Raw genomic sequence first — 20,625 nt, 5'->3', positions numbered from 1 at the left:
GGCAAGAGAAGTGAGTAGGACAGAGGAATGCAATGGAGCAACTCCAAAGGCAAAGGAGAAGGCATTAGGGAGCCACGCCTTGGCTGAATAGTAAAAGGGAAGGTGTGGGAGGTGCTGGTTGAGGATCGAGTTGCTGTGGACTGAGTTTGCCTTGGAGATTGACTTAGGTCTGTGAGAATAAAAGGGGTTGGTTTTTCTTGTGTTTTTTCTTGTGGTTCTTGCCTGTTTCTTGGAAGAAGGGTTTCTCCTTGTGAGAATAACAAGGAATCACGTAGACTGGGACAGAACGTCACCAACCATTTTTTATAAGCTGGTAGGAGATGGAAACAACCAAGATCCAAGTTATTAATACATACTACACATTAAAAAGTACCTCTGGAGGTTTGGCAAAATTACCTTCACCCGGCATTTACATTTCCCACAGTTGTATCGATGCTTTTGTGGCAACTCAGATGATTTCTTTTGGGGGTGTATTAACACTATTGTTAGGAATGGACAGTGTCTCCAGAATGATTAATGCTCATTTGCAAGAAAGAGTATGCACTCTCATCCATTATTGCTTCTGTGCAAGTCTGTGATCTTCATTTTGGATAATCTGAGATTTAATGACATTGTTAGAAATTTAAATTGTTTACATTTTTGGACCCTTCACAATTTCTTTGTCCTTATAACTTTGTACATATGTATCCATGTACTTGAAGGAAACATATGTGATGAACACGACTTGGCTACATGAATGCTCAGTTTAAAGATGCTAAGCCTTTAAGACAATATTTCCCAGCTTGGAATCCTCTGGATAAGTGGATCAACCCAGATTGTTGGGGGCAATTAAGCTGACTTTGTAATAATGCCGCTTAGGGGGTGTGTGAAAGCCCTAATAAGCAGGCATATACATAGAATGAAGGCTACTGCTAAGCTTGTAAGCTGCCCTGAGTCTTCGGAGAAGGGCGGGATATAAATGGAATAAAAATAAAAAATAAAAAAAATACAGAATTCCCTAGATATTTCCTGGACTTAATCTACTTCCTAGATATTCTGGGAATTGAAGTCCATCTATGAGGAAGGAATTCAAAGTGGGGAAGGATACTTTAAGGTGTCATAAAACTCTTAGCTTGCGATTACTTGTTTTCAAATCAACAACATCAACTGGCAACCTTCAATGAAGGTTGTCAAACATGTTTCTCCTCAAGGAAATCTATCTCAACACTCAACAAGTCAAATCTTACGTGGCCGACATTCAAATGGACTATGTTGCTACTCTGTCTTCCACGCTACTTTATGACTATGCACTTTATAGAGGAAAAATGCTCTTACCCAAGGTCACAATTCTGTTCTCTAAATTACTAAGTACAGAAGACACGACATACCACATTTGTAACTTCACAGTTGCTAACGTATTATTTCCCTTGACCAATGAGCCCTCATTTAAAATTCCACTACCCTTAACTGCAAGTGAAGATGGAATAATTAAGTACCATCAAAAGGTAATTAATTTGCATTAAGTAACCTTGAGTATAACTCTTAATATGCCTCATTTGCAAAAGTACTCCCAACTGTTTAACCTCGACATACCTTCCAGCAAAGACACTGTTCTTTATGGATTTTTTATACTCTCAATAGTTTGAAAACCCACCAGATGTAGCTTAATTCAGATGTCTTGCTACTGATGAGATCTGGTTGGTCTTTTTATCTGAAAATCCCTGCTCGCAGAGAGCTAGCACATTTTGAGAAGGATGAGGTTCACCTAACCTCACCTAAAAATGGAATACAAATATGGTCCCTCTGCAGTGTTCTGGAAGCAGGCTCTGCTTCTTCTCAATGTTCTTCTCAACAAAATATTCAAGAAACAGCTCACTAAAGGTTGACTTCGTTTTAATCATACCCCAACACAACTCCATCCCGTGCTATGTATGAAACACGCTTGATGCATGGGTCACTCACCTGAACATGTCACTCTGATGGAGCCGTATTCTTTGCCACAGTCCTTCTGGTAGCAACAAAGAAGCCAATTCATCAAGCAGAAGCGATTCCTGCACTGAAGTTTGTCTTTTCTGCAAGGCAGAAAGTTCTTTTCATCTAAAAAAAAGGGAAAGGGATTTATTTATTTTTTTGAAAGATGTAGATCGATAGCAAGTAGAGGAACATGAGCATTAGCAAGACGCCAGATTTCTTGAGGACTCAAGGCTTGGTTTCTATATGGCATCCAAAAGCAATAAATAAACAGGTTTATTCTTCCTTTCTCAGTGGATGGGAGCTAATCTAGTTTGAAAGTAAAAATGAAGACTATGTTTATTTAAATGATACCTATTTCTTTCCCTCATCTCTCCCCTCTTCTGTTCCACTGCTGGATGGACGTCTGTTAAGGTTGGCCAAGAAGGAATGCTATGAAGGTACTTTATGATAGCCGGACCATCCTGTAACCTTCATTATATTGTTCGTGGTAAGATTAAACCATTCAAGCCTGAATGTCAATCATCCAGATCACGGTTATCCCAAAAATGCTTTCCCGAAAGACAATTGGACTTTCTTAACTTTTTTCCCTTGAACTGAAGATGCTTCTTGGATGAGAAGTGAAACATTTTCAAGGGAAAAAAAAACCAAGGATGTCCAGTTGCCTTTTGGAAAAGCACTTTTGAAAAGGGACATTCAAGCCTGAGTATTTCAACCTCCTGCTACATCAGCCTCTCCCAATCTAGTGCCTTTCCCACGTAATGAGAGGTTGGTGGCAAAGTATATGCCTGAAACAAAGGTGTGTCAGTTTTGAGGTTGACCCAATGGTGGGATTCAGCCAGTTCGCACCACCTCAGAAGAACCGATAGCTAACGTTTGGTTGCCCAGGCCCAGAATGGACTTCTGGGAAGTGGCATCCACACAGAGAACCGGTGGTTCACCTATTTGAATCCCACCACTGGGTTGACCCCTTTTCCCCTATGAGCTCCTAAACCAGTGCTTCTCAACCTTGGCGACTTTAAGGTGAGTGGACTTGGCTGGCTTGGGAATGCTGGGAATTGAAGTCCACACAGCTTAAAGTTGCCAAGGTTGAGAAAGACTGCTCTCAAGTGCAAGTGGAAAGAACTTTGCACATCTCTAGACTCCTGGGAATGGGCTTTGACATAAGATTAGAGCCAGAATGTGCATAGACTCTGATTTGTGTACTGTCTGGCTGATTCCATAAGGCCCAGCTGGAAAAGATGCCAGCAACCTACTTTGTTCCCAGCCCTGGTTGTCTCAGAGTTTATAGAGAAGCTTGCCCAGTTTTGCTAATGATTGTTGTGGTAGGAAGGCAGCATGCTTAAAGATCTTTCAGGAGCTTACAGTTTATTTTGCTCTAAAAGCAGCAGAGAGGACTTATGTCTTGCCTTTATTATCTCTTATCATGGTATCATCTGAATCCAAGGAAATATATATATATATATATATATATATATATATATATATATATATATATATATACACACACACACATACACACACACACACACACACACACACACACACACACACACACACACACATATATATATATATATATATATATATATATATATATATATATATATATATATTTGTTTTCGTAGATTCTCGCGGGTGTCTGTATGTGTAGATCTAGAGTCTCGGGTTTCTTCCCGCGTTCCTTTCATCTTCAGAAAGTTGTGGCGACGTCTCGACGAAATCCCATCCGTCATCATCAGGCCGGAGTGTTCCTCCTGCTGCTTCCAGGAGCAATGCGTGGTCTGGCTGGAAAGGAACAGCCAGACCACGCATTGCTCCTGGAAGCAGCAGGAGGAACACTCCGGCCTGATGATGACGGATGGGATTTCATCGAAACGTCGCCACAACTTTCTGAAGATGAAAGGAACGCGGGAAGAAACCCGAGACTCACTCACTCTCTCTCTCTCTCTCTCTCTCTCTCTCTCTCTCTCTCTCTCTCTCTCTCTCTATATATATATATATATATATATATATATATATATATATATATATATATATATATATATATATATATATATATATTCCATTTATATCCCGCCCTTCTCCGAAGACTCAGGGCGGCTTACAAGCTTAGCAGTAGCCTTCATTCTATGCATTCTATGCATTACAAGATAATACAAACAGACTGATGCAGCGGTTTTGAAAACATTCAGCATAATCCTGTTCTCTTTTATTTAGACCCTGTGCCTCCTCCTAAATTTTGGATGTTCTTATTCTTGAGTCATTGGAAAAGACTGAGGCCAAGTCTTACCCCCTACCACAAACCACAGTTCATTTTTTTTATAAAAGAATTTATTTCAAATAACTCTTTTTGAAAAAAATTGAAAAATAATGCTATTACTTAGTAGCATTAAATATAAGCTTTGGTACTACATAAGTATATTGCCATTGTGTTAAACACCACGTGCTTTAAAGAAGAAACCTGTCCATCTGTCTTTTTGTCCATCCGTCCATCTCGCGATCCATCAAACATTGTGAAAATAACCCCTTCAACTTGAATTAATGGAAGGCTACTCTTCTAGAAAGTCAGGTGGAAAGAGAAAGGAAAGCGCAACCTGTAACTTGATTTACAAAAGGCGGGGTTGCTTAATCACCATGATGTTTATTTTGATATGTTTGTGCTACTCTTTTGATAGCCAAAGGCCCATGCTAAGCAGCATAATTGTTCACGTTTTATAATTTTCTTAAGCTGCTGCTTCAGCGGAAAATACTTGCGACCCTCCTTTACATTTCTCCATATCACCCACTCCATATCACCACAGCAAATGCATCTCCAGAAAGCCATGAGCACGTGCACACCAGGCAGCACAGACCCACAATGAAATAATTATTGTACTTTTAGCATGCAGGGGATAATGTTCTTGGAGGATCTAAATCGTTAGCTGCTCAAGTAAACGTTCAATTTCATAACAGGGACATTTCCCTTACTAGCATGAAACCTCTCTCCCTGCTAAGTAATTAGCTACTTTCCATTTATTTTTTTCGAATCATTGCTAATTCCCGGCGATTGCCTGGAAAAGTTCCTGCCGTCTTCTTGGTAATATCTTGGAAATGCTTTGCCATTTCCTAGGGCTGAGTGAGAGAGAGAGAGGGACTGATTCAAGGTCATCCTAGTGCTTTTGTACCTGAGACAGGACTAGAACTCACAGTCTCCCAATTCCTAGCCCAAAGTTTCTCAACCTTGACAACTTTCAGATAGGTGGACGTCAAGTCCCAGAATTCCCCTGCTAGCAAGCGTAGACAGTTCAAGTGGGGACTTCAACTTCCACACTTTAATTCCCCTGATGGCTGGGGAATTCTGGGGGTTGGGGGGGTTGAAGTCCACCTATCCAAAAGTTTCCAAGGTTGAAAAACATTGGGCTAGAAACTGGGAGAGTGTGAAATCTAGTCCTACCTTAGGCATGAAACCAGCTGGGTGTCCTTGGATCAGTCCACATAGCTCGCAGCTGCTAAAGTTGAAAAACGCTTCTATCTTGATGTCCTGGCTGCCACACCAAAGTGACTCTATAACATAGCTGCAAAACAACATTTAAACATTTCTGAGAAGATTCAGCTATCAGGGGTTTTCCACGGACCTCCTTTCTGCGTCCCTCAAATCTTTATCTCCCATCCCGTAAGGGATTTAATCTAGGCAGAGAGAGAAACAGTTTGGAAGTGGGCTGCAAAAGCATTGTTGGAGAAGTATGAAAGCTAATGCTTGGGTGTGTGTATGGGGGAGACTGATGCTGTTTTAGGAACAGCAGTGTGCTTCGGTCTCAACTCACTTCCCACCTACTCAATCTGGAGGCTTGCATGGAATACAGGTTGACTAGGAGACAAATAACACCTAGCTAGTCCCGAAACTGCATCATACTGCATCTCATAGTTGGCAAATTACTCCTTGGTTCTAAGCTGGTTTTCTCCTTGACTGATTTCCATCCATTGCTTCTTGTTCTGCTTTCAGATGCTCTTAAAAAGAAGATGACCCCCCTCTTCTTTGTGGCAACCCCTGAGATAATTGGAACACTGCTGCCCTGTCCTTCTTTTTATTAAACTAGACACACCCTATTCCTGTAAATGTTCTTCCTAATCCTCTTAGTTGACCTTTTCTGCACTCTTTCTAGAATCTCAACATCTTTTTATATCTGGATTACATTTCAGAAATCTTATCACAGACCAAATAACTGCCATCATGGGAACCATGGTGGGACAGAGGTTAGAATGCAGCATTGCAGGCTAATTCTGCCGACTGCCCACAGTTCGATTCTCACCAGCTCAAGGTTGACTCAGCCTTCCATCCTTCTGAAATCGGTAAAATGGGGAGCCTGATTATTGGGGGCAAGGCGCTAACTCTGTAAACTGCTTAGAGAGGGCTGTGCATCACTGTGAAGTGGCTTATAAGTTTAAGTGCTATTGAACCAACATCCTCTCGTTTCCTCTCTATATTGTATCTACCCCAGCTCTGATTCCTTAGCACCCCTTTTCTCCAATCACCCTTTCTACATACAGGTATCAATCATAGACTTTCTTACAAAGAAGACATATGCAGTTACAAGGGCAGAATGGGATTTCCATTACCTTAAATATTCCGTTGACAAACATAGCGCAGAGTTTTTCTTGATGTAACAAAGGCACACTAGAAAATAATTCCTTCAGAAAAGATCTTATCACAAATATCTTCCCTCGATGTGATCCATAAAATTACCATGAAACTGGAGAAGTGTAATCCAGTACAACAGTACGCAAGAAAGATTTGGGGAATTCAATCTTGCTTTCTATTTGCAAAGTTGACAGGGAGCATTGCTCCGGATAAAATTCTTAGTGTAAAAAGACAGAAGCACCAGGAAAGAAAGAAAGAAAAAAAAGGAAGAGAAAGAAAGAAAGAAAGAAAGAAAGAAAGAAAGAAAGAAAGAAAGAGAAAAAAAGAAGAAACCAGCCCCAAATCTCTTGAGAATGTCTCACTGAATTAAAGTGAGAATCAAACACTTTGCAAGAGCTCCAGCTTCCCTGATGAGATCCCAACAAGATTGTCGCAAATCAATCTTGCAAAATTCCAGGCCATTTTTAATTTTGTTGGCGAGGAAAGGAAAGTGTGAGATGACATAGTGTCTGGTGCCTAAATTGGAAATGGTATCTTGTTGGCTCGCAGACATATTTTCAGAAAAAATCCTGTAAGATTACAATAACCAACATCATTTTGTTGTTGTTGTTGTTTTGCAAATAACAATCTGCTATATTTTTAACAGGAGAGTTTTGCTGCAGAGAAGGCAAAACCAGGTCACTTTCAACCGATCATGCTTTGGGGATAGGCCAAACGTGAATTACAAATTCAGAGAGAACTACGTTAAAACAAAATGTACAGGGGGAAAAGATTTTTGAGCACAAGCCCAGAACTTTGTTTTTGCATGGAAAATGGGGCACCACATCCTTGATGATGTCATTGGTGCCATCCGATAACTACTAAGGGCATCTGAATTTATTTCAGTTGAAGGAGAAGCAACAGGAGAAAAAAGATTGGGAACCAGGGAAAAGAGGAAAGAAATTAAAAATAAGAAGTGATGAATTTGGGCATTTGAACAGATGGTTCATTTTAGTTATCCTAACTGTTGGGTTAAGATAGTGATTTGAGAGGAGAGATTTTGAAAAGAGAACTGAAGGATGGAAAAGGCCAACAACAAACACATTTGTTGAACGAACATCCAAACCCGTTTCCGGTTTTGCAGTGAAGGTTGCAAAATTGGATAAGGCAGCTTGGTCACTGTTGTAAAGTTGAAACCTGTTGTCTCCTCTGTTGCTTATTGCAGGGGAATCCAACCTTGGCAACTTCAACTCCCAGGATTCCACGCTTTAAGTCCACAAGTCTTAAAGTTGCCAAGGTTGGAGACCCCTGGCTTATTTGTCCTTGCCTTGCTTCTAAAGCAGCCAATCATACCGAGAAATCTCCCATCTGTCCTTTAATAAGAAAGACTAACCACGATGGAGCCAGCAAAGTACAGAGAGTCCTGGTCTTACAACTGTAATGAAGCAATTGTGCTCGTACGTGGAGGACTACCCATAGTTTTTGGAAGGTCCAAGGACCATCTATAATATACCTCGTTTGGTGAGGCCTGAGCAAAACAACTGTATCACAACTTGAATACGGAACCACGAAATAGCCTTAGTTCCTTTAGGCTGCAATTGCAAAAAGAAAAAAAAGGTGGTAAAGATATTTCCTGTCAAGAACAGAAAACTTGGTCTGCTTTCTCAAAAAATCCTATTACCCCTGAGAGAGAGAGAGATCTGCCACTCAAGAGATGGCTCCAACTGGCTTCTTTCAGATCTGCCTAAACATTACATAACGGGATGAGTGCTTCCTTTTCTTATTCCCTCGGGTGCGGATTTCTGCTGGAAGCGTTCAGAAGCGATGTCTCACGCAGAGCCAAGCAAGGGTTAAGAAGCTCTTTCTTCCTGCAGAATGATGAAAAGGTGGAGCAGCCTCTGGAAGGAAGTTCCCTGGAGATTTAGTAGAAGCATGAGTTGCCAGAGAAGCTGCTGAAGGGAGAGGCAATTATTTATATATTTGTTAAATTGATGTTGCTGTCCAACACCACAGTCACTCTGGCTGGCATACAGCCAGATCATTACGAAAATACGAATGAAACACCCCAACCGTCTGGAGGAGGAAAAAACAAACAAACATCTATTCTAAAATGGTACAATATGTAAGACCTAGTCTAACCCAAGGCCTGTGGGAAAAGCCAGATTTTCAGGGCTCTTTTAAACATGGGTAAGGTGGGAACCGGGCAAATCTCAAGGGGCTCCAGAGAGCAGGTGGTGTAAGAGGGAAGGCCATGCTTTCTGGGTATGGTCAGATGAGGCTACTGAATAGAAGAGTCTAGGTGCAAGCTAATTCTGTTCAATTCTGGTTTGGTCACCACGATATAAAAAAGATGTTGAGACTCTAGTGCAGAGAAGGCCAACAAAGATGATTAGGGGACTGGAGCCTAAAACATATGAAGAATGGCTGCAGGAATTGGGTATGTTTAGTTTAATGTAAAGGAGGACTGGGGTGACATGAAAGAAATCTTCCAATATCTAAGGGGCTGCCACAAAGAAGAGGTCAACCTATTTTCCAAAGCACCTGAAGGCAGGACAAGAAGCAATGGTCGGAAACTAATCAAGGAGAGAACCAACCTGGAACCAAGGACAAACTTGGTAACAATTAATCAGTGGAACAACTTGCCTCCAGAAGTTGTGGGTGCTTCAACATTGGGGGTTTTGAAGAAGAGATTAGACAACCATTTGTCTAAAAGGGTATAGGGTTTTCTGCTTGAGCATGGGGTTGGAGTAGAAGACCTTCAAAGTCCCTCCAGATTTTATTTTTTTGGACACAAAATCTAGATGCAATTTCTTTTCCAACAAATAATCAAGAATCTGGGCCTTCCCAAGTCGTTCCATCAGCTGTATGTTGAATTAGGAATCACATTTTAATTATTTACACAGACAAAGTCTGTCCATGTGTTACAGTTCATTTGCAATCTGCTCGTGACCTCCCGGTTAGACTACTGCAATGCCCTCTACATGGGGCTGCCCTTGAGGACTACCCGAAGGCTTCAACTGGTGCAGAATTCAGCCGCGCGAGTTTTGATGGGAGCTTCCCGATACTCTCGTGCAACACCTCCGTGAGCTACATTGGCTTCCGGTTGCCCTCCGGGTGAGATTCAAGGTGCTGGTAATGACCTATAAAGCCCTAAATGGCTTGGGTCTGGACTATCTAAGGGAACACCTGCTGCTGGCATCATCTTCCCATCGTCCTGTGCACCCCCACAGGGAGGACCTTCTCAGGGTACTGCCGGTTAATGAATGCCGGCGGGTTATTCCCAGGGGAAGGGCGTTGTCTGTGGGTGCGCCTGCCCTATAGAGCCAACTACCCACGGAACTTAGGACTGCCCCCGACCTTCGCTCATTTCGCCGGGACCTGAAAACGTGGCTCTCTGATCTGTTTGGTCCAGACTGTGGGGTTGTTAATTTAACTGGGTTTTAGATTTACTTTTGGGGCTTGAATTTAATTTAATTGTTTTAATTGATTTTAATTTTTGTATTTCATGGTTTTAACTGCCCTGTAAACCGCCCTGAGTCCTACGGGAATAGGGCAGTATACAAATTCAATAAAATAAATAAATAAATAAATATTGAAATGTCAGTGTAAGAAACATTCAGACCAGCAGCTTAGTACATTGGGTGACTAAGGACCTGTTTATACATTTGGAAGAAAGGACCAGTTTCTCCATTCCACTTTTTACGCTTAACTCACAGGTCCCTAGAGAACTTGGCTAGTTAGTTCCTGTAGTAGAAAACAAATGAAAAAAGTAGGGCATCAGATGTAGAGAACTGGCTGGTACAGGGAGGTCAAGAAAGCATGAGAAAGTGTAGGGCTGTTCAGAACTTGGAGAGCTCCAAGATAAGAGATGCCTTGGCAAATATTAAATAGTAAGTAGAACTATCAATCAATCTGGTGCCCTTCCACCAAACTGCCAATTTCTGAACCTTTCACTTTTTAAATATTTTGGTCTAGCGGTTAAGGCGCCAGGCTAGAAAACAAGAGAGTTGTGAATTCTAGTCCTGCCTCAGACGTGAAAGCCAGCTGGATGACCTTGGTACTGTCACTCCTTTTCAGTTGTGGGGAAAATAAGGAGAAAGGCGAGTTATTTGTAATCATAATAAAATGGGTTATAAATAAATAAATAAAATAACTATAGAAATGGGATCTGGCTAACTTCAAAGTTAGAGCCTTGGTGGAGCAGTGGGCTAATGCCTCCTTAAGTAACACCAGCTGCCTGCAATTAGTGCAGGTTCGAGTCCCACCAGGCTCAAGGTTGACTCAGCCTTCCATCCTTCCCAGGTAGGTAAAATGAGGACCCAGATTGTTGGGGGCAATTAAGCTGACTTTGTAATAATGCCGCTTGGGGGGGGGGTGAAAGCCCTAATAAGCAGGCATATACATAGAATGAAGGCTACTGCTAAGCTTGTAAGCCGCCCTGAGTCTTCGGAGAAGGGCGGGATATAAATGGAATTTAAAAAAAAAAGTTAATGTATATACATGTACACACATCATTTATAATGTATATAAACCACATAGTAATATTAAAAGTTTACCATCTTGTGGGGCCGCATTGTTAATCCAGGGCAACTTGCGGCATATGCAGGTTGGACACGCCTGATGTACATCAAGCTTATACTCGGAACTGTTGGGGAGGCACTGTCTTCCCCCTCTTTCACTCACACAAATGATCTGAAATGAGCTGTCTCTTACTCCTTGGGAATCCTCCCGGGAATCTGGCCCACTATATTCCAACCAAACTATTAAACCATGGCACGTTACTTACAGAGACTGAAATAACTGCCACCGGTTCTAATTTGGATAGCACTTCCCAGAAGGAGAGAAAAGCAGAAGAAAAGAACTAAGGGGAAAAAGAAAGAAAAAAGGGAAGAGGAGAGAGAGTTTAATACTTTGTTTGTATAAAAGGTAAAGGTAAAGGTTCCCCCGCACATGCGTGCTAGTCGTTTCCGACTCTAGGGGGCGGTGCTCATCTCCGTTTCAAAGCCGAAGAGACAGCGCTTGTCCAAGGACGTCTCCGTGGTCATGTGGCCGGCATGACTAGACGCCAAAGGCGCACGGAATGCTGTTACCTTCCCACCGGAGTGGTCCCTATTTTTCTACTTGCATTTTTATGTGCTTTCGAACTGCTAGGTTAGCAGAAGCTGGGACGAGTAACAGGCGCTCACTCTGTTACGCGGCACTTGGGATTCGACCCGCCAAATTGCCGACCTTCTGATCGACAAGCTCAGCGTCCTAACCCACTGAGCCACCGCGTCCCTTCTTTGTTTGTATAGCAGATATTAACTGGTGGTACATAACATGGTGAAAGTACACCCACTTGATTTACTAGCCAAGTGTTGGAAATTCATTATAAACCTCTCCAGCCAAGTGACATCAAAGCCAGCTACTTCAACAAAAGGATTTTCCCCCCCAGGAAGATTCTACTTTCAGTAAGAAACATATGCAGCTTTTTCATCTTCAGAAACCCTGAAAGGGAAGCACCACTTCTCGGAGAAGAACACTTGCTTTGCAGACAGAAAGGTTCAGGTAGGCCCAGATATGGCTAACCAAAAGGACTTTGATTTGTAACTGGGGAGAATAACCCTCAATCAGATTGGGAACACTGAGTTGAGATGGATCTCTGGTTTGCCTCAAGGTAAAATCTTTTGTACTTTAAAAAAAAAGCATTTGCATAAATTTATCCAATTTGCACACACCAAATCCACAGGCAAATGAGAATTAAGCCATGCGCTCATATTCACTTTTTTTTTAAAAAAAAGTAGAATAATATTAATGAAAAGTGCCACACCAATGCATATTTTAAAACAAAGCACTGAGGAAGAAGGGCAATACAACCATTGGAAGAAATGGATAGAAAATCCGTACAACTGTCCGCTCTCCAAATTTCTAAAATGACCAGGAAACGGGTCCAAACCGAGTTGAGATTAGAGAAAATGAGCCTAGGTTTGCCCACAGCCTCACAAGCACATTCATCTCTTTGCGTGAAATCTTTTGTTAAGTTTAGCCATTCCTACAAAAATGTCTACCCTCGCAGACTGAACGCCCCGCTTCCAGTCAGCTTTAAAAGTGATTACACAGCACTAATTTGATGCCAAGGTTTGGTATTCTGCATCTTGATCGACTGCCTTGGATTTGGCCAGAAAGTCAGCACTTGCAAACAATAACACAAACACAAACACACACACACACACACACCCGGAACAAAACCCCATTAGTTTCGGGCCAAGTTAGTTCTGCTTGCCTTCTGCTTTCTGTTTTACTGAATCCAAACACCAGACAGGGATTATTATACATGTCAATTCTTTCCCAAGTGTTTCTTCTGCTGACACGCAAACCTCAACCTGAGCAAAGGGCGCTAGAGCTTTCCTCTTCCATAAACTCCCCGCCACGAGAAAGGGAGAACAGCGGAAACTTAAAGCCTTCTGATTTTTTTTAATTTTATTTTTGGGCAGACCCGAAGCCATACACACCCAGAAGATCTGCTTGAGGCACAGCTTCGGGAATTAAGCTCCCATTTTCGGGCACGGGTGGAACATGAGACGGGAAGGCACCTGCTCCATTGTTCGGAGAGAGGCTGCATCCCAGCCTCTTCTTCAACTTCAGCCCTTACTTTTCCATCCGACAAAGCGAAAGCGAGTAAGTGAAAGCCGGGTTGTCGGTACCCCGCATTGTCTTCCTTGCCAAGGCACGGAGAAGAAAGAGAGTGGAAACACTCCACACACCCACCCCCCACTCTTCCCCTCCCCCTCCCCTCCCCCTCTGCATACATACGTGCAACGGGCTCTCCACCATCCCGAAGTTTCTCCCCTTCCTGCTGCGGACTTCCTCGGGTCGACGAGAGGGCTTTCGCCGCAGGACCGCCGCCGGAGGAGGCATGTTGAGCCCGGCAGACCCCGCCCGGAGTTTTTCTCCCCCTTCTTCCGCACTCCACTCCCAGATGTTTCCAGGGAGAGGACCGCCAGCCAATTAACCGGAACCGCTGCAGGCTACAGCACACGCACGGAGGGGGGGGGGGAAAGGCGGGGGAGGGGGCTGGGGGGGGGAGACGCGCGCGCCCGCCCGCCCTCCAAGACCTCCTCGTGCAATCGAGCCCCTCCTGCCCACTTTCGAGCCAGACAATGGCACACACACACACACACACACACACACACACCCGCCCTTCAAAGGCTTCTCTCTGCTTTTGTGGCACCCCGCAGGAGAGGCAGCGCTCGGCTCTCCGCGCCCCCGTCCCCCAGCCCCGGGAGGCGCCTGGGACCAAAGGGTCCTTTCCAGACCTCGACTTGGGCAGGGAATCCCGGGGGCGCCCGTTGGGGATCCAAGCCTGGGTGGGGTGGGGTGGGCGCGCGTGTTGGGCTGGCTCCAGGAGAGCGATCGGGGAGAGTGGGAAGCCCCTGTCCCGCCCCAGGAGGGGCTACACACCCTAGCCTAGCCCGCCGTCTCCTCCTCCTCCTCCTCCTCCCCTCCAGCGCCTCAATCCGGGAGCGGAGGCGAGGAGGACGGTGGGGGGGGGGGAGAGGAGAGAAGCAGCCGCACGGCAAGCCGGCCCTCGCCCACCTCCTCCGCCCCTTCCCGGAGCACGTCCAGCAAAGAGGCCGGCCTCTCCGTGCAGGGCTTTTTTTGCAGAGCGAGCGCCTCGGTGGCGGACCAGAAGCAGCGGAGAGCTGGCGATGGCGCCCAAAGGCTCCTCTCCGCTGAGCTGGCAGCCGGGGAAAGAAGCTCCTGGGACGGCCAGCCGCGATGGAGCGGCGGGCAACGGGAAGGGCGGGAGGAAGGGGTGGGGGCTCGGCCGCCCCCCGGGCAAGCGGCCCCGCGCTGCCCCCAGCTGGCTTGCCGAGGCTGGAGGAACAAAGGAAGCGGGCGGGGCGGGCGGCACCCTGCCCACCTGGCTTCCCCTTTGCCGGGCAAGAAAGAGAAGGGCTGTCCAAAGGATGGAGAGGAGCTGGATTGCCGCGAGTTTGCCTGGCTTCCTTGGCTCTTGGCGCGTCAAAACGGAACCCGAGCATGGGTGGGGGCTCGGGTTTAAGGCCCTGTGCCAATCTTTTTGTGTGTGGGTGTGTGTGTGTGTGTGTGTGCGTTTGTGTGGAAACGGAACGGAGAAGGGGAAGGCTTGCTTTTCTTTGCGCTCTTTGTTGTTGTTGTTAGTTGCGAAGTCTGTCCGACCCATCGCGACCCTATGGACAATGTTCCTCCAGGCCTTCCTGTCCTCTACCATCTTCTGGAGTCCTCTACCATCTTCTGGAGTCCTCTACCATCTTCTGGAGTCCACTCTTTAGGTCCACTCAATTCGGGCAGCGACTGTTCAAACTCCCGGAGGTGCCAGGAAGATCCACCCGGATCTGATGGGAAATGCCCAGCTGCCCTGTGGATTGGACACCCAAGTGGATGTCCTTGTGGGGGCCGTGCTCAGAATGGTAGCCCTGGCCGTGGTAATATACCAAAGGTTAACCCTGGTTACTTCTAACCAAGCATCAGCATTTTGTGCTAATCCATCAGGCAGGTTTTTCATTAACTGGGTTTAAATGCTTTGCAGGAAACCAGTCACAGCTCTCCCTCGTTGAAAAAAAAGTCCCGTTGTTCTGTTTCCCAATTCAGGAGACATATTAAACAAAAAAACCCAATGGATTATTCATTAAATTCATTCATTAATTACATTCATTAAGCTTCATTTCAATATGATTATATATTTTTTTGGGCCTGCATTGTCCCTCAAACCAGTATCTGTGAGATTGTGGTCGCAACCATTGTGGTCTGTAAATGACAGCTTTAGGGAATCATATACGCGTATCTTAGTGACAGATGAACCCGGTTAGGGGGAAAAAAAAGATTTTAAAAGAGTTAAAAGTTATGCTAGTGGAACACGAAAATCGGGTTTTCATAGGAAACTGTGTCAATTGCTGCAGTAGAATTACAGAGTCTTGTGATCACCTTAAAATAGGAAAGAACCTGATTCCATGGGGATAATAGATCAGGAGGCAGAAGTTTGCCTGTTAAAGAGAAGGATTAAGGGAGATATGAAGCCTTCCAGCACTTGAGGAGCTGTCACAGAAAAGAGAGAATTGACTTTACCAAAGACCCTGGGGGCAGGACGAGAAATAATAGGTGGGAAGCTTGTTAAAGAGAGATCCAGTCTAGAAATAAGGAAAAGGTTCTGACAAAAGAGAACAATCAATGGTATAGCTGGCCTTCTGGAGTTGTGGGTGCTCCATCCCTAGAGGTTTTCAAAAATAGACTGGACAACCATTTGAAACCTCAAAGTCCCAGCCCTATGATTCTCTCTCTTTTCCTGCTATGTAAGTGTCTTTTCTCTCCTCCCCCCCACCCCCACTTCTTGATCATCTCCCTTCCACTTCTTCCAAGGCTTCTGCTGGAAAGGCACAGATCATCCTTGGCTGATGTTTGAATTGATCTCATCATAGAAAGCACTTTGGGGATTAGCTCAGGAGCCATAAGCTACCTTTCCCCCAAAGAGCAACTGATTTATTGTAGCACTGCATAATGCTTAATGGGATAAGGTCATCTAGTGCGCAATTATCTTACATTGGTAGAGACCTTTCCAAGACTGCTTATTTTCTCATCCAGTGCTTAGACAAGTTCAAAATCTGTGTGTGGTGAATAGACAGGACGGGCCTCATCTTCTTATATGTAAACCATCAACTGTGTCATTGCTCCTTGAATTGAAATAAATTTGGGATTAACTTGCTGGAGATCATCCTTAGCTCTTATTGAGCTGAAATTCTAAGCATATTTCAAAGCAAGAGTGTGTTATTCTCCTACTGGGGCCTGGACTTTCACCCTGAATCCCATTAGTTCATATTTTTATTCTTTTTCACACAAAAAAGTCCGTGAGGAGTTCCTGACCATTATAAATGTAGCTGTCTGTTTGCAATTCAGCCATCTGAGTAAGTTCCATGATCTTCACCAGCTATTCTTCTATTGTGGGTGGTGATGAATCTGTCTATCCATAGTTCCTTTTTGCTTCTAACTGTAACTGTTTTGTTTTTATCCTTTCCTCCAGAAAGTTAAATTTGTTTATAGACCAAAACATGCAATCATTTCAGAAACAATAAGCAATGTAAAGTGGGGTTTATGATAAACGATTATGTTCCATAAAGCTCTGAAGATTTAAGTCTACGTGTACATATTCTGTAAGTGTAGTGCCATATTCAAATCTTTTCATTTTTTTAAAAAAAAATAATTCCTGAAAGTAGAAAACTATTACATGGGGAAGAAGTATTCTAGTTCAATCTTTAATTGGCAATAATAACTCTCAGAGGAAAATCTCCAGGTTTTTTTCCACCCAGATGCTGGAATATAGATAGAATTCCTGTTCGGCTTTTTGTGGTCCATTTCAAGCCAATCACTTAATTCAACCTGATTCTATTCCACTTGGAGAACAAGACTCAGGAAGAGCTGCGTATGAAATCATCACATACTGATACAGCAGCCCTCCCAAAATTAAAGCCCTCAGAGGACGCCAGTCTGCAGCTGCCGAGAATCTACAGAGGCTGACAAAGTCTGAAACATGGGTCCCAATGCATCTGGATTGGGTGAACAATGTAGAATGCTGTCTATTCAAACTATGAAAAAGGAAGAAGCAAGCACGTGTTGAAGGCAGTCCCTTTAACCACTGTTGTTTCCAGAGCTGAGCACCATCTGGTGTTCAGTTTCATTATCTTGCAAAAATGCTGAAGGCTCAAAAGGCCATTTTTGATGGATTACTCAGGGAATTGATGATGTTGAACTTTTTGATTTATGTTAAAGTAATAGAGCAGGGGGAGGATTAAGGTGAAAACTGATGCTTGGAAGGGTTTTTTAATGAGCTTTTTTAAGCGTGGGATTCTAGAAAACAGGATATCTGAACAAAAAAAGGATGTTTTGCAAAACAAGGCAATTAGGTATGTAGTTAGGCATATAGATATGAAGATAGATAGATAGATAGAGGTATAGATATTGATATAGATAGATGTAGCCTATCTATATCTTCCAGCCAGCATGGCTGGCAAAAGAATTCTAGGAGTTGAAGTCCAGAAGTCTTAAAGTTGCCAAGGTTAGAAATGCTGGACTAAGAAATTTTTTTCTTGACAGAGAATGGCCCACACCCTGCTATCCTTTCATAAGAGCCTAAAGACCTGTCACTGCCCGGGTTGGGAGTCTTGAATGTACGTATGCAGGGACCGGTTCCCGGGTTAATTTAGCAATTATGATGGGTGATTTATTCTTGGCTGCTATGTATTTTATTTTATTTATATTGTTGCTATTGTTTTAATTTTACTCAGTGCCCAGAGTCACTTGTTGAGATGGGTGGTCGTACAAATGGGGTAAATAAATAAATAAGGCAAGCAAATACATTCCTAGCTTGCCTTTTCTTTCTACTGTTATTTTTGCAAGATTCTTTCAACTCTCGGACTAATATTCCTTGAAAGAACTATCAATCAGATGAACTATAAACCAAATAAGCAAATCAACCAGAGCTGCAGACTTTTATTTATTTTTTAATCAAATCGACTTCTCTCCAGTGTGCGAGAAATCTGTGAAAAAGAGATACAGAAAGTCTTGGTGCTAACATACATGTAGATATTGGTCCTAATTTGAAACAGTTCGCTTGCAGATTTCTTGTGACAATCCCTTTCATCTTAATCTTGCTAAAGAGAATTGGGAGAGATTTGCGCTTGAAGAGAGAGAGAAAAAAATCACTTTCAATTCAGACAGCTACCAAAGGACTTTCCTAGTTTTGCAGAAAAGGGAGATGAGCAAATTGCCTGTCCTTGCTTGCATCTAATACCAACTTTTCTAGTCTCTCTCTCTCTGTGTTTAAATTCTCTCTTGCATTTTTAGAGGAAAGATGACTTTCAGCATCCTTTGAATCTAGGTCAAGTCATCTAATGATTATTTTAGAAGGTGTCCCAAGTGAAGATTGGCAGTTCCTATCTGATCTATCTTATCTAAGGTGCCAGATGTCAACAATTATTTTATAAGAAAACAAGTAACGATTCTCTCAAATCAACCTTGATTTGGAACTGTATATTGGCTGCAGAGTGTAAGTTCCTTCTTCTAGGAATCTAGGACCTTTTTCTGTCCCCCCCCCACCAATTACCTATAAACTTGGCACTTCCTGGCGAGCTTCCATCATAATGTCATTACATAAAGCATCTCTTCAATGAGTAACAATGGCTGCTAAAGAAATGTTTGAATCTCTTGATATTTTTCCAGCCAGATCATGGGTGGATGGAAATCTTGGTGGTCAGTTTCTTTGAGAATTGGGGATGGAGGAAATGGAATATAAATAGTCATTCCACCATTGCCGCATCAGTTGTTTCAAACAACCTTAGCGCTAAGGCATACATCAGAAGACAGATCACTGATCAAATCCAGAGAGGAAAGTATACTTGGAACTAATTACCGATGGCACACCAGGAATGGACCTGCTGTTGATTGCCAGAGAGGGACATACATTTTATTTATTTATTTGCATATCCCACCTTTATTATTTTTACAAATAACTCATGGCAGTGAACATAGTAACATACCTTCCACCTCCTATTTTCCCCATGCCAACCCTGTAAGGTAAGCTGAACTGAGAGAGAGAGACAGACCTAAAGTCGCTCAGTTGGCTTTCATGGGACTAGAACTCACTACTCTCCTGCTTTCTAACCTGATGCCTTAGCCCAGGGGTCTTCAAACATGGCAACTTTAAGACTTGTGGACTTCAACTCCCAGAATTCCTCAGCCAGCCAGGCTGCCAAGTTGCCAAGTTTGAAGACCCCTGCCTTAGCCACTAGACCAAGCTGGCTCAGCCTTCTATTGTAATCAATTTGGTTGGATATCTAATCTATTTTTCTACCTCCTCATCTCCAAGGTTGCTGCTGATTTGCTTATCCTTCTGTTTACAAACACAATCCAGAAAGCAAAGCAAAGAAAAGCAAAGCTGTGTTATGGCTTTTCCTTCTTCTGCTTTTCTTTACCTCATTAAAAGGTGAAGGTAAAGGTCCCCCCGCACATGCGTGCCAGTCGTTTCCGACTCTAGGGGCCGGTGCTCATCTCCGTTTCAAAGCCGAAGAGCCAGCGCTTGTCCAAGGACATCTCCGTGGTCATGTGGCCGGCATGACTAGACGCCAAAGGCGCACGGAACGCTGTTACCTTCCCACCGTAGTAGTCCCTATTTTTCTACTTGCATTTTTACATGCTTTTGAACTGCTAGGTTGGCAGAAGCTGGGACAAGTAATAGACGCTCACTCTGTTACGCGGCACTCGGGATTCGACCCGCCAAACTGCCGACCTTCTGATCGACAAGCTCAGCGTCCTAACCCACTGAGCCACCGCGTCCCCTTTACCTCATTACTCACGTCCTAAAATGGAAGAGTCCGACAGGGAGAGCAAGGATATTCTGAGCAGTATCAGAAACCTCGCTGTGCCATAATCATAATAGTAAAGTCGGATGGGACCTTGGAAGTCATCTAGTCCAACCCCCTGCTCAGGCAGGAAATCCTACACCATTTTAGACAAATGGTTGTCTAATCTCTTCTTAAAAACTTCCAGAGTTGGAGCATTCACAGCTTCTGGAGGCAGGTTGATTATTTGTTCTAACTGTCAGGAAATTCCTCCTTAGTTCTAGGTTGCTTCTCTCCTTGGTTAGTTTCCATCCGTTGCTTCTTGTCCTGCCTTTTCGGGCACTTTGGAGAGTCGCTTGACTCCCTCTTCTTTGGGGCAGATCTCCCTACATGCCTGGGGCTTCTTACTCCTAATAATTAGCTTAGGAGGTCCCAATTCTCAGAGATTTGCAATTCTCAGATATCTGAAGGAGAGGGAATAAGTCCTGTACTGTCCCATGATGAATTAGCAACATTTACAAGTGAAGCCATGGGACGTATTCAGCGGACTAGAAAGTTAAAAAAAAAATGATCACATTATTAGCTATTGTACCCCACGTGCCAACAATCTCATAAGAAAATACCGCATTTTACAGTACCTGTAAGGAAAAAGTAATTTGCAAGAGGAAAATAACTAAGATAGTTTCACAGTTAATGAGGCTGTTCAGTTGGTGTAGTTTCCTGCAG

General features: G+C 43.6%; 1 protein-coding gene across 1 annotated transcript in view; it reads right to left on the bottom strand.

The window, feature by feature from the left end:
* The window catches only part of BEAN1 (brain expressed associated with NEDD4 1), a 31,143-nt gene extending 17,609 nt beyond the window's left edge, over window positions 1-13,534 (bottom strand). The window contains exons 1-2 of the mRNA XM_083370832.1: window positions 13,343-13,534; window positions 1,942-2,076 (exon numbers count right to left, since the gene is read on the bottom strand). Of these exons, the coding sequence (XP_083226958.1) occupies window positions 1,942-2,014 (73 nt within the window). The 5' untranslated portion in view covers window positions 2,015-2,076; window positions 13,343-13,534. The remainder of the gene's footprint in view (window positions 1-1,941; window positions 2,077-13,342) is intronic.
* Window positions 13,535-20,625: the final 7,091 nt, after the last annotated feature.

This window comes from Vipera ursinii, assembly GCF_947247035.1.
Source record: "Vipera ursinii genome assembly, chromosome: 10".
NCBI classification, from domain to species: Eukaryota; Metazoa; Chordata; class Lepidosauria; order Squamata; family Viperidae; genus Vipera; species Vipera ursinii.
The sequence above is the reverse complement of the archived record's forward strand: the minus strand, read 5'-3'. Positions and strand labels throughout refer to the sequence as shown.